This window comes from Sorex araneus, chromosome 3 (genome assembly GCF_027595985.1).
Source record: "Sorex araneus isolate mSorAra2 chromosome 3, mSorAra2.pri, whole genome shotgun sequence".
In the NCBI taxonomy this organism is placed as follows: domain Eukaryota; kingdom Metazoa; phylum Chordata; class Mammalia; order Eulipotyphla; family Soricidae; genus Sorex; species Sorex araneus.
Window position 1 is genome coordinate 36715996 of NC_073304.1, and position 14991 is coordinate 36730986.

A 14991-nucleotide genomic window follows, 5' to 3' on the forward strand; every position below is an offset into this window, starting at 1 on the left:
TTTTAGTATTAAGTAGCAAGTCAAACATGAGATTGATAATTGAATGTGGAGAAAGGCTAGGTGTTTCCTTCCCTAGGTCTCTAAAAAGTCCTTGTTAGTTTATAAGTTCCCTCAGCCTGGAATGACCCAGCTTAAATGCTTGTTTCTCTCCTGACATTGCTGCCACCTCTCCTCATCAGCGTGTTGTTCATTCTGCTCTCTCTTCTGTTACTTTATTCCTATCTCTGACAGTGCATCTGCCACATTGAATTGACTCCTAATGTCCCTTTCTCTCCCCATGTCAGCTCTGTAGGGTGAGATTAAATCTGGTCAGAGCAGACCCTTTGCAGTCTACCACTTGTTAGCCGTGTGTATGGTCTTAAAGCAGTGGCTTATTGAATCTTAGTTTTCTTATCTGTGCAAATAGTAATTATGGACCCTGCTTTATCTATAAGTTGGTTGTGAGATACTATGTCTGTAAAGTATTTGACATAGTTTCTGACTTTGTTATATATGTTCTTTTTTAAATTATTAAATGTTTTGTACTGTTAAGGGTCTAGTCTTTCCTAAGTACCAGGATTCCTTTTTTTTTTAAATTGAATCACATTGAATAATATAGATGGAAAAGTTCTAATTTCTCAGTCTATTGATGGGTACATCTTGTTCCATTTTTTAAATTAAAAGATTTAATTTAAGTTTAATTGATTAAATAAAATGCTTCACAACGTGTCTGAATAAAAGAAATCATTCCTTTTCCCATATGATTACATTTTTAGAGATTTGAGATTAGTTTTTGAGGCTTTATTTTTGTCATTATTTTATATTTTAAGGCATTGCTAGATTTATTTTGCAGGGATCCTTTGAATCCATGAAATCCTAGGTGACCGAGCAACTTTAACTCATCCTACCAAGTATGATTGGAGGTCATGGGTAGATTTGTGTGGAAGAAAGGGGGTAGGTAACAGCAGGCAGGTGGGCCTCTGTTCTCCTTCAGGTGCCTCGGGACTTCCTAACTCCTGCCTTTTGCCCTTTAAAGAAGGGGCTATAGGAAGCTCTGGAAAGAGCCTGCACATTGGGCTGGTCACACTTTAACTGTTTTTGACCAATGTGGCTAGGGTTAGGTCTTAGACTTGTGTCCTCATTAGTTCATTGGGCACAGAGGTTCCTGCTGTGCACGGTGCCAAGGGAGTGCTGTGTGTTTGCAACGTGGGCCCGATACAGGTGGAGCTGAGCAAGGGATCCTGCCCTACAGGTTGGTCAGCTGGGCTGTTGCTAGCAGCTGTGGACCAAACACTCACCGGGCACTGCGCCCTGAAGTGTGTGGCCCCAAAGAGAAAGGGGTTAACACAGCTGTGGAAACTGTATGGCAAAGAGAAGTCAGGTGAAGGGGTTTGCCACTTGGGAGCTCTGAAGGGTGAAATGTTGGATTGGGCAGTGTTAAAGGAGAATATAAATAGGTAGGAAAAACCAATCTTTTGCTTCCCCAACAGATGAACGGTTTTGAAACATTTTGAAAGATTGTAAACGTGCACAAATGTAAAATCTGGTTAATATTAAATTTTTCATTTAGTGGATGCTATAAATATAGCTTGAAAAAACTCGTGTTTAGAGAAATTGCAATTTTTTCTTTGTCTTTTTCTCTGTCATAACAGATATTTCTTTTCCTTTACTCACAGGTGGCAGAAAGGGCACTCTATTATTGGAATAATGAATATATCATGAGTTTGATAGAAGAAAACTCGAATGTCATCCTTCCCATCATGTTTTCCAGTCTTTATAGGATTTCAAAAGAACACTGGAATCCGTAGGTTTTCAGAGTTCCTTTCCTCTCTTTTTCCTTTTCTCACTTCCTCTCTTCTTATTCCTTCTTTTGCGAGCATGGTGCCATGAAATGTTTTGAATACTTGCTGTGTGCAGATATTGCGCTGTTACAGAAAACATACACGAGGAAAGCTAAAATTTCTTTTTCTTTTTCTTTTCCTTTTTCTTTTCTTTCTTTCTTTCTTTCTTTCTTTCTTTCTTTCTTTCTTTCTTTCTTTCTTTCTTTCTTTCTTTCTTTCTTTCTTTCTTTCTTTCTTTCTTTCTTTCTTTCTTTCTCTTTCTTTTTTTTTGCATTTTGCTGGCTAAAAGGGGAGACTCCCAAACAGATCATTTGCAGAAGTGTATCGTCAAAGTTCTTACAGTATCTGTGCTCTTGAGGACTCTACACCCACTTGTGATCATAGCTGAGCTATTTGGCCTGCTCTGGGAGGAGAGGTTTGCAGCTACTGATGAGGTGGCAGTGCTCAAAGTGAATTTTACAGGCATTTAACAGGTGGATGTCGTGAGGGCAGTCCGTCTGGCAGTATGATTTACTGATCACACAGACATGAAAATGTAAAAAGCTCCTCTCATGTTTTGATACCCAGGAATTTGGTAAGCCTAAAGCACAGGGTTTTTTTGAGAACTAGAAGGATGAGAGAAGAAAGAAGTGGGGGCCATGTAAGTCTTCACCAAGCGAATAAGGCAACATGAAGGACTTGTGGAGCAGGGAGTGGCCTGAATTGGTTTACATTTTAAGATCCACTTACAAGAACAGTTATTATACATGTCCTTTGCTAGTATCATAAAACAGAAGTTTAATACCTAGTCATGTGAAGGATAAAGTATTCTGTACTTGAATGACTACATATTTCTCTTTGTCATAGAAGGAATTAAAATTGGGTCATGTAATTCAATATACATAATATATATAACATATAATATAAAATGACACACATATATAATACAAAGTTTTACATACAAGTGTAAAACATGTTTTTTCATATCTGGCAAATTAAAAAATTTAAAAGCAGAGTTGGTAGATAGGTAAGTCTCATTATGCAGATGGCCACGAGGATCTAGAGAGTAGTTTTTGTAAGTGTCAATAACTGCTCAGTGTATGTATTTTAATATTCTTAAAAATGTTTTGAAAGCATCATTTCTATGCAGCACAGATAACGATTTATGGGGAGGGGGTGTTGGATCACACCTGGCAGTGCCCAGGGGTTTTGTGTTCAAGAATCGCTCTTGGTGGTACTAAGGAGAGCATATGTGTTATAGGTCATCAAACCAGGGTTGGCCACATTCAAGGCATGTTTCTTAATCCCTGTACTGTTTCTGGCCCCAAATACATGTGATAGCCATTTGGAAATACCAAATCTATGGTTTATTTAATGTATGACCTGACTTTTATACATACCGGTTTTCATAATATTGGGAATTATTTTATTAAAAATTAGATGTAATATTCTTGTTTTGCAGAGAGCAGTGCAAGACTTTGGTCATAATATATCCCATTACACAGTCCCCACATTATCCAGGAGCTTATTCTGCTTGATAATGGAAACTATGATTTTGTCTATTTAGTTGTGTAATGTTGCACAGCTAAATAGTAGCCATTGCCGGCTTGCTGGTTAACCTTTCTAGCATGTATAATGGGTTGACAAGGCAACTAAGCATGAGGAGATGGACTGATGCAGATCTCAACTCGAAACAACAGCTTGTATTAAATGACTCAACAGGTGTCTGCTATGATCTATTAATAAGGATTGTAGAGTGTGTATATATATGTATATACATATATATATATGTGGATACATTTATATTTGATTTGTTTCTATGGCAATAGCTTTTGATTTTGATGAATTGTTTTTATTTTCACTTTAAAAATAAAATCCAGGTCTATAAGGTTGGTCCTACCACAGGTGCTCATTTCTTTCTTTCGGGGGTGGGTGGGAGGAGGGGGAGTTGCTTTAGTTTTTTTGCTTTGTTTTTATTCAGTGAAATTAACTGCCCACATTCTATTCTGGGTATCAATAATTAGAAGGGCAAAATTAGAATTTTCTTTTTCTAATCCTCCCAATTCCTCGGAAACCTATCTTTATGTTAAGAACGTAACTCTCATGGTGTAGAAATGAACTGTAGGTCATTGCTAGTCATTCTGGCTAAAAAGGGAAGGAGCCCATTCGAAGTTGGAAGAGCTCACTGACACAGGGGTGCTTTGCTTTCTCCATACAGCAGCATCCTATTCTGTACCTCTAACCAAGGCATTCTTTTTCTCTTTGCTTCCCAGGGCTATTGTGGCATTAGTGTACAACGTGTTGAAGGCATTTATGGAAATGAACAGCACCATGTTTGATGAGCTGACAGCCACATACAAGTCAGATCGTCAGCGGTAACTTTTAAAACCTTTTTTTTTTTTTTGTCAGCTGTGCATAAAACTATTGCCATCTTTTCTTTCTTTTTGCTGAAGTTGTCTGTTGCACCGGAAATTATAACAGCACAGTTTTATTATCTATTCCATTTTGCATGCTCATTAGCTGTGTTTTTATTAGTGTACCACTGGGTGATAACATGTCATTTTGAAAAAGGCTGCTTTCCTCCATCCCTTCAGTGATGTTTCTCTTCTGCCTCAGGGTTCAAGTCTGGCACATAACTGGTATGTCAGACCATCTTAAGGGAATCATCTGGTCACTTGCCATCTAAATTCACTACAATATTGAACGAAAATTGGGCTGATCTTATTTTCGTTCCAGTAGCAGGAAGGATGAGACACCATTCTTGTTAAACTCTTTGACCCAGAACTTAGTTTTTACTGTTAAATCCAATGACTTCATTGTGATTCAGAGGGCAGTAAAAATAATGTGAAGAGTCTGGTACTATACAAAATTTGAATTGTTTAAGACCAAAAGGAATCAGTTGAACCCTTTACATTAAATGTTTTTAGCTTAATAAAGCCTTTCTTGATTTCAGTGATATGGTTCTAAGATGGTTCTAAGATATTATTTCTTTTTTTTGGGGGGGTGTCACACCTTGCCCTGCTCATGGGTTACTCCTGGCTTTGCACTCAGGAATTACCCCTGGCAATGCTTGGGGGGACCATGTGGGATGCTGGGATTCAGACCCGGGTCAGCCGCGTGCAAGGCAAACGCCCTACCCGCTATGCTATTGCTCCAGCCCCTAAGATATTATTTCTTATCCAACTTTTCAAATGATGTCTTAGTATGTTTAGGCTAATACAGTGTGTAGGGATGCCACCTATTGTTATTTTTTATTAATTAAATTGCATTGAGTTTGGGGCCTCCCCCACAGTGTTCTGGGCACCCAGGAGCCACTCCTAGTGATACTTCACCAACCAGGCCACATGGTTCACTGCTAGGGTTCGAGGATATAATGTGTCTTGGGCCTTACAGTGAATGGGAGCCTCGAGGACTTTATCCATTGGTGCTCCAGGGACCATGGTTCTGGGGATCCAACTGGGACCCTTGTATGTGAAACATACGTGCCTCTGTGTTATCTCTGGAGCCCCCACCTGTGCTTACTTTGTGGGTGGATTCTGAAGAAGATTAATTGCTCAAAGTTTAGAGAAAGGGAGTTTCAGATCATGTGCCAGTATGATTTGGATGAGGGCTCTTTTTCTGGTTCTTAGCTTCTCACTCTGTCCATATGTGATAGATGGGGAACAGATCTCTGGGGGGAACAGCACTACCCCCATTCATCAGGAATCTGCCCCTAAGACTTAGTCATCTTCCCAGAGACTTACTCTCCTACTACCTTTAAGTATGAGGATTCAAACTGGGAAGTTCAGGACGCACACAAATGTTCAGAACTTGTTGTTATTGCAATTACACTGAAGAAAATTGGAGACTTCATTAACAGTTGAGCATTTGGTTTATCTAATATTTTCAGCAGCAAACACTAGTTTTGTATATGTGTGCTTCTGAAAGGATGTTCCTGTCCAGGACCTTGCTGACCCTTCTAAGCAAACCTACCTGTGGCTCCTTTTATTCTTTCTTTGCCTGATTTTGAAAGTGTTACTTGCATTTTACTGATAGAAGAGCAATGATAAGGAAAGGTTTGTTAGGAGAGAAAGGATCACTCCAATTATTGTTTTAAATTAACAGCATGTGACATACTAAAAACATCTTAATTTTGGAATATAGTAAGTACTTAGCTGTAGACAGAAAACACTGAGAATTTTTAAGCCATAATATTGGGATAAACATCAATTATGGGCCATATTTGAGATTAAACAACTTTTAATTTGCTATATTTTCAATTTTTGCAAATCATTACACTTAAAATAACCCACCTTGCCCAAACATAAATTTAAAATACTTTAAATGTTATTTTAAGAAGGAGGCAAAGAAGCATTTTAATACCATAATGTATCATTAAAAAATGAACTGGACATAACATTCTTTTACAGCAACAGAAATTCTAGTAGTTATGTTATCCAGGTTACAGAATAGTTAAATATGTGGAATCCCAATTGAAGATTATTGTAGCTCTTATTTCTAAAGCATTCAAATTAAAATGATATTTATTGAAATTTCAGTCGTAGAATGGTTTTCTGATTATTGTTTAAACAAAATAGGCCAACTTGAAAAAAGATAAGAATGAATCTGGAACTAGGTATGTTTTTTGTGAAGTTGGTTCTGATGATGTAATATATTACAGTGACTTAGGGTTAGTGGACTTTCTTAAAGAGAAAGGTGATATGTTGTCAGGTGAGCAATAGAAGGCTTTTGCTGAATAGATGGGAACATTTTCCTTTGATACTGGAATGGGAAATAAGAAAAAAGAGACATATTATATTGTCAGAGAAGAATTTAATGGAAGATTTCTCTTCTGGATGTCAAGAAGTTAGTAATGGTTTCAGTTCAGACAAAATTTTTGAATATTACCAATCTGAAAATGGTGGGTGGAATAAGTAACTACACATGCCAGCATTTGTGGCATATAAAATTAAAATTGGATTATAATTTGACAGTTATCCCATGTATGATAATATGGTTAAGTTTTAAATTTTCCACCCACAGGGAGAGAGAAAGTGGGAAAGAACGGGAGTGACAATAACTGTGTTATAAATATTTAGAATTTTAAGGATTAAAGTTGTCATTATAAAAGATATATGCTAAATTCACCTGGGAAAAAGGTCCCACGGAACAGATTTCACTGAATACTATAAAACTCCCATGTAATCTTGGCAAGAGTGAAATGCATCAGTAATACGATGATGAGTTTTCAAGGAATAGCAGTTAATTTAAACCATTAGTCTTCAAACACTGGTCTTGGTACTATTCTGCAAGTACAGAAAGGTTGAAGACCACTGGGCCACTTGCAGGGCAGGTTAAAGAGTGATGATTTAAATCATAAACCAGGACATTAGTAAGTTAGTATATGGTTCAGTTGCTTTTCATTTGAGCCCTTGCTTACCAACCTTGTCTGCCAGATAAAAAGGCCCTACGTGTTGCAACTCTGTAATACATGGTGACAATTATGTAGATCAACATTATCCTCAGTCTATAACTGAAAACCAAAAGTGATAACTTTCTAAAACAGCTTTCCTACAGTTAGAGTCATGACTGGAGAGGCTGGAGCGATAGTACAAAGTGTAGTGTGTTTGCCTTACATGTAGCCAACCTGGATTCAGTGCCCAAAGTTCCATATGGTCCCCTGAGCATGAGTAGTCGTGTTTCCTGAATGCAGAGCCAGCCGTAAGCCCTGCGCATCACTGGATGTGGTCCAAAAACTTAAAAGAAAAAAATTATGACTGGAGGATTATCTAGCCTTGGTCCTATTGCTCTGTAAATATTAATTTTTCAGGGACAAAGTTACCAAATAGCTGTTGAAAACATGTTATGTCTACCATAAACTTATACTGTGCAGGTTGTTGCATTTGAAATAACTGAAGCTAATTATTGTAAATAAAGCTTAAATTACTAAAATATTAGTTATAAAAAGATATTTGTTATATAAAAGTGTTGCCTCTTTATAGAGTGAAATGAACTTACGTTACTCTAGAGAATTTGGGGAAGGATGATTAGCTTTTCTTGCATTTGCTACATATATAACTTCTTAGTGTATTTGGTGATAACAGAAAATAATAGGACTGGGATTATGCATAGATTTTATTTAGCCAATATGGATTTCCCTGAATAACTGTTGTACTGTATTTGAAGATAAATCCTTGCTAAGTGAAATAGCAAATGTACTGTATCTTTCATGCCTGAGATGGCAGGACCCTCATTTTCAGAAGTTATCTGAATTTATGATTTCTCAAGTAAAATATTGGCTTATTGTTTACCCTTCATCACAAAGGAGAAAACTAGGGATAGTGCACTGAATTAGTTCTAATGGAATTTAATTAATATATAATTCAGTCGTATATTCCTGCATTAGATTCCCTTATACTTGATTGATGTTAAAATTAACAACCCTCCTTTTATAAAAATAGGGTGATCTAAAAATATTGGCACACTGCAATTTGTTGGTCCTCGTTTTGGATATTTGCTTATTTGGTGAACTGTATAAAGTAAAATCTGAGAATCTAGAGATGACTACTCAGATTACTATGGCATCAAATTTCAAGAGTTTAAATATTCAAATTTAGTACAATATCAATGATGCTCAGTCCAACAAATTGATCTCTCTCTCATTCTCTCTCTCTCTCTCTCTCTCTCTCTCTCTCTCTCTCTCTCTCTCTCTCTCTCTCTCTCTCCTGTCTCTCTCTCTTTTACACACACGCGCGCACAAATTGTGACCTCCCAAGTAGAACTCAGAAGGTCCAGGGACCCTACCAAGCTATTCTTGGTCAGCTGGGCTGGCAGATTAGTAAAAGTGCCCGAGGATGTGATGTTGCTTGTGCCCTATGGTGCCTGGGTTAACCAGGCCATCCCTGCTGTACTGGGGTTCCCCAGGGCTGCACCCAGCAATACTTGGCAACCTTGTATTGCCAAGAATTGAATCTATGTCATATGTATCCTAGGCATGTACCCTCATGTGCAAGAAAAATATGTAGTGTAGCTATTAGATATGGGTATAAAATAATAATTTAGATTATTTTGTCTATTAATATTTGACTACCGATTAATATTGTGCTAAAGAATTAGAAAGATAGATATTGATAAAGGGAAATCGTTTTCCTTGACTACTGCTCTGTCATTTCTAGTATCTCTTTTCAGAAACTATTTGAAAACAAAGATGAAATCATATTTTAACTGTGTCTGAAGTAAAAACTAATTAGTGTATGCCCTTAGTTTTAGGATAACAGACATGTAAGAAATCCCCATTTTTGTTTTTTTGTTAACTTTGAAGTTAGTTTTCTAAATTAAGCTAAGTATCTAAGGGATATTAATGTGAAATCTTAAAATTTTCTTCTCGGGCTGGAGCGATAGCACAGCGGGTAGGGCGTTCACCTTGCATGCGACCGACCCGGGTTCGATTCCCAGCGTCCCATATGGTCCCCTGAGCACCGCCAGGGATGATTCCTGAGTGCAGAGCCAGGAGTAACCCCTGTGCAGAGCCAGGTGTGACCCAAAAAGCAAAAAAAAAAAAAAAATTTCTTCTCATCTCATACTCTATTATTAGTACTTTTTGTCTGCGTAAATGTCTTTTTTTTTTTTTATATAAAAAAGATATGGCCTGAGAAAAACACCACAAAGCTCAATGTCAAACTTCTGAAAGATCTTTATTGAAAGGAAAGAAAGATGTCAAAACAACAGCTTTTAGATATTCTCTCTTAAATCTTTTCAGTTTTTCACCTTATATTCTGTTTCTTTCCCAGTGAGAAAAAGAAAGAAAAGGAGCGTGAAGAATTGTGGAAAAAACTGGAGGATCTGGAGTTAAAGAGAGGTCTTAGGCGTGATGGGATAATCCCAACTTAACAGAAATAATGACAGCACCATTACTGACCTGTGGAGTCACACATTTATGTAGTAGAAGATGGAGCAACAGTTTTCTGTATTGTGCAACTTTACAGTAGATTTCACATTTTGTTTCATTATTACAACAGCACTGTATATACCCGTCTCTAAGTAAAGGAAAAAAAAATAAGAACTTCAATCCAACATTTGGACAGTAGATGGACTTCTCAGAACTTTGCAAACATAATCATTGTCCTAACCCTCTTAAAAAACTAAAAGCAGTCTTCAAAGATCTGTTGATGAAATTGCTGTGTTAAAATTCCATTATTGGGAGTTCCTTATTTATCATTAGCAGAGAGTATGAAAAATTTTTCAAATGTGAACAATCTTAAATTTAGCTTGTCTTTCTGCTAAGCTGTTAAATGTATTTATAGTAATGGAAACAAAAAAAGACTGTCATCTCCTTATAAATTTGTATGCCATCCTCTTCTGGATAACTTGATTGTAATTTGACATTTTTCCTTTTGCACATCTTCATGAGTTGAATGTCCATACTTAATGGGACCATGTCATACAAAGGTCCCTGAAAAAAGTTTTGTTTACTGGAGTGAGCATCTTTCCAGTAACCAGGTTGTCCTGGTACTCCTTTAGTTTTAAAATTAGGAGTAAAAGAGAAGAGGCGATAAACATAGTAGGGAAGGGAATTTTGGATTCACAGATCAGTTTACAGTGAATTCAAATCAATGTCTTGAATCCTTTGAAAACAGGCACTGGGTCATCATAGGCTTCAGTACCTGGCCAGTATTAGTTGCATACATCATTGAACACACATACTAGAGATGTGTTTGAAATGTCAGAGAACATCCTTTTGGACCATTTTGAAATAAGAAAGACAAACACTAAATAGATAACCATGAAATTGATCGCCAGGATTGCGAATCTAATTGGGAATAGAGTTGAGCAAACAGCTTGGACTGTTTGGAGTTGTTGCCTTACTTTTTAATATGTATTTATAAAGTATTCCAGCAAAAGAGGATGTAGCCTCTGGGAAAAAAACAAACATGTTACAGTGTTTTTTGTAGATTCTCGTTCTATATTTCATCACAGCGCCAGCCCTGTTTTTAGCCAGAAAGGATTCAGGATACACATTATTATGCATTCTGAATTGGATGCGTAATTCCTAACTACTGTATTTGTTACCAAAAGTGGTTCTACAAATGCTACTGAAAAAAAAATCTGGAAATTCCTAATGTCCTGAGTATTAATAATAAAGTTTAAAAATGCTTTTATATCAAAGGTGCATTGTGACCAAATTGTTTAAGAAAAACAAAAACTAAACAAAATCTAGGGCTGTATTATAGATATATCTAACTGGCTCTCTGCTTTTATTTAAAAGAGGAATCTTACATCTGGGGAGATAAAAATGCTGATAATACTTGTGTACAGTATGTACTTACCTAATGCAGTTGCATTATTATGTACCGAATGATAAATGTTTTGGGATTTATTTCCAGGATGCTTTTGCTTGTTCTGAATGTGGCAGCAGTGAGTTGATAATCCTAAACCATCACATCCAGCAGTATTTGTGGTATAGAGCTGACTCAGTGTTCATGTGTTGGATTGTGATAGTAGCAAACATGAACATATGAACTGTTGTTGCTCTTAAATAGAAATACAATATCAATACAATATGGGCTTGTATATTTTCTTCCTTCCATTTTTAAATATAAAATAGAATATGCAGTTTTATTGTTTCCACTAAAAGTGGGGGGGGGAGCCACTGACCTTTCTTCCCAGTAGTGTTTCAGGATTATCAGGTCACAGTTTGTGTGTAAAGGTCGGCTAATTATGGATATTGTCATCTCAATAACTTTGTAAAATTAAAATGAGACTTGGCATTGTTAATTCTGAAAAAGAAACAGCAGTAAAAGTGTCATATGCAACACCAAATACAACATGGTTTAATGGAATGAATAGATTTTCTTCAAAAGAACAATAATGGGGATCTAATGTGTGGTTGGCAGAGGCTGCCAAAGATGAAATTACTTATTTTTAAAGTGCTGGAGTAAAGGTGCAAATTTGAGTACTAAAGATAAAAAAATAAATTTATAACAAATCATTTCCATTAGCCCATCTGATTGTAGCCCATCCATTTTGATTCTGCATTACATTTTTTTTTGACAGTATAAACCTTATTGGTGGGCCATTGTTCATCATTTTAGGTAGAGAACATTAAAATCACGGGTTTATGAATTATCCCTGTCCATTAAAATTAAATGTGGTGATTGAAATGTGAAAGACCAGGATCCCTTTGTGCGCCTTACCCTGTCCTCAGAGTTAAGGTAGGAAGTACACAGTTATCCCTGATGTCAGTTTTATATGTTGGTCATTCCAAACCAAGAAGAATAAAGCCAAATGTTAGACATATGTAAAGAAGCAATTATAGATATATGTCTAAACTTCATAGGGCAACTTCTGAGAAGGAACACTGTCTTTTCATTTTTAATTGAAAGTGACAATGTGACATGTGTCATGTTGTGTCGGGTGACGCAGAGTAACTGAGGTAATCTGACTGTTGCACTATGTGACATATTTAAGGACGTACTTGCTGCATTTGCAGCAGCCCTCTCTCTTTGTCCTTTCCCACGATTCTGCTGTTGCTGCAACTTGAGTTAGTTGTGACAAGTGCATCTTTGTGTTATATTTTTGTTTGCTTCATAATTTCCAGAACTATATATAAATATATTTTTTAAATAGCAAATATTGTAGTTAGTGAGTGATGATCACTCCAAACTATCCCTACCATATTGGTTTCAGGGGTAGGATTCAGAGTGTATTTGGAAGAAAACAAATCAACCAACCCTGTGGTTTAGAATGATGCAGAAGCCTTAGGCTGTGGGCCTAGAAAAACCATGTGAGTGAATTTACCCATCTCATACTTTGAATCAAGCATGCATTCCTTTTCTCACTGTGCAAGTGTCCCCCGTTGTTTTCCTTCTGTGTTTTGTTCCTTGTCCTTTTAAATTTTATTACATTTTGCTCTCCCTAACATTTGACTGTTTTTTATAAAATAAAATAAAAAACTAAAAAAGTAAGAAATAATACCCTCAATGCCGCTGGATACTCACAAGCAGGGTTATACTCCTTCATCTTGGGCTTGTTTGCCTAAATGGAAGGGTTTAATTTATTTTGTACCTCCTCCTATGCGTGGGACAGTCCAGGGTGCAGAGCCAGGAATTGCTTGTAATTGCACCTGCTATACTTAAATGTGTAGCCCTAGGCTCAATCACACTATGAAAAGAAGAAAAAAAGTATATTTAGAGCTTTAAAAGCTTTTTTATTTTTTTGTGGGGTGGGGGGGTGGGAAAGGGAAGATGTATGGATGTTATTGGCTTTTTTTTTTCTTTTAAATGTTCAGAGTTTTGGCTTTTGTTTTGTTTTGTTTATTCCTCCTGTTTTTTCCCTCCTTTAATTGGATGCACTGACCTGGCCCAGGAAATAAAGAGAATCTCTCTTTTGATGCTATTACCAATGTTATCACAAAGTGACAGTCACCTCTAGTAAAAAGGTGTCTCCAAGACTTGATCAGTGATATTTTATTTGCACATCAATATTTTTATTTTTATATTCTGGCTCAGCTGCTTCTCTGAGTAGAGTTAAGGAATGAGCCATACAAAGGATTTTTGTAGTAGGTATATTGGCAATGCTTTTTATATTTCTCAGTATTTCATTTTGAAAATCTAAAAGGATTGTGCATCTTGAGAGAAAGTTGAACAAATTTTGATCTAGTGGAATGTTAATTTGTGCTGCTTCTTGTGCACGATAGCAGCAGTAGTATCTCTTGGAAATAAACTTCCCATATTATGATGTCTGTAGGTTTCTCTCCCTCCCTCCCTCCCTCTTTCCCTGCCTCCCTCCCTACTTCCTCCCTTTTTACTTTTCTTTTTTGGAAATCACTTATTGTAAATAAGTTGTAATCCAAACCTCATGTATCAATGGGGAACTATCAAATATAAATATTACCAATACATTTTCTGGTTGTTGTCTGATTTTTGACTGAGGTATAATGAGAATATGTCCTTTGCTTTTGGTTTGAGGATTTCGCTTTAGCTTCATGAATCTTTCGGTATTTTAGTATTTCATTGTTTTAGCAGGAGAGGGCAGCAAAAGTTCATTTCTCTGTTAGAAATGCTGTGGTTCATGAATGGTTTCAAATTTAATTTGTGTGTGTGTGAGCGCGCGATTTTTTTTTAACAGCATCTGTAGGTAGAGGTAAAAATGAAACATTTTTGATATGAAAAGTTGCATATGAAGATTATAGACCAGTTCAACCAGACAGTGAAGACTTCTGATCCACATCAAAGTTTAAATGCCGCAAAAAACAATCTTCCAGCTCTGGCTAAAATATGCTACTTCCTTTTAACACAACAAAATGCAAAGCTGAGTCTTATACACTTGAAACACTTGGAATTTAAAATGTCTTCTTTCTTTGAAAATGATTTATTTTCTTCAAAGTGGTAACAGAAAAAAACTGAAGGTGCTCCCAAAGAGAAATGTAACCTTCCCCTCTCACAGATGTGTGAGAGGTTCTGTACTGTGGGTGCATCTTAATAAAGAAGCAGTGAAGAGTTTTCAGGTGCCTGACTGTTTTTGTTTGCTTGCTTATTTTCTATCTCCTTTCTGGACCATACCAGGCCGTTTACTATGGCCTTTCTGGACCATACCAACAGTATGTTCAATCAGCTTAACTATGAGGCAGTGTGGGCTAGTATGTTTAGATTTTCCAATGAGAAAACCAGAGAATGACTGGGGTATGTACTTTTTTAAGGAGCAGTTCACAAGGGTTGTAACAATTATTTGTTTACAAATTGGCTGTGTACAAATTATTTGTGTACACATGTACAGGGCGTGGCAAGACTATCTTGTCTTCTCTCATCCATCAAATAGTGTTTCCCCTGGAGGAGCAAAAGATTCACTTTCAACATAGCTCATTGTCAGCAGACTGTTGCTGGCGCTTGGCTTTGGGTTCAGAAATGTCATGGTATCACTAGCACTATGTGTTCTTAGTCACTGACTTAAGTGGAAGAGGATCACCCTCAATGTGACATAAGAAAAGTGTCATCTTTTATCTACAGTTTAATCTGCCCTTGTGAATAACTTGATTTATGTGTGACGTGGCCAACTGAAACATCAGATTTGGAAACAAGTTATTAACTAATGATTACAGTTCATTTAAACTTTTTGTTGGGGAGGAAAAGTACCTTTTAAGTCAGCCATTCTGTGTTTCAAAGCATTGCCATTTGTAATATCTGAAGACTTTGCTTTCAATAAAGTACAGTGAGAT

The 14991-nt window shown here is 36.7% G+C and overlaps 1 protein-coding gene across 2 annotated transcripts in view; it reads left to right on the forward strand.

The window, feature by feature from the left end:
* PPP2R5E (protein phosphatase 2 regulatory subunit B'epsilon) overlaps positions 1 to 14278 on the forward strand; it is a 163428-nt gene extending 149150 nt beyond the window's left edge. For both annotated transcript variants that reach the window (XM_004612367.2, XM_004612366.3), the window contains exons 12-14: positions 1656 to 1783; positions 4073 to 4174; positions 9569 to 14278. In XM_004612367.2, the coding sequence (XP_004612424.1) occupies positions 1656 to 1783; positions 4073 to 4174; positions 9569 to 9668 (330 nt within the window). In that variant the 3' untranslated portion in view covers positions 9669 to 14278. The remainder of the gene's footprint in view (positions 1 to 1655; positions 1784 to 4072; positions 4175 to 9568) is intronic.
* The last annotated feature ends 713 nt before the right edge of the window (positions 14279 to 14991 follow it).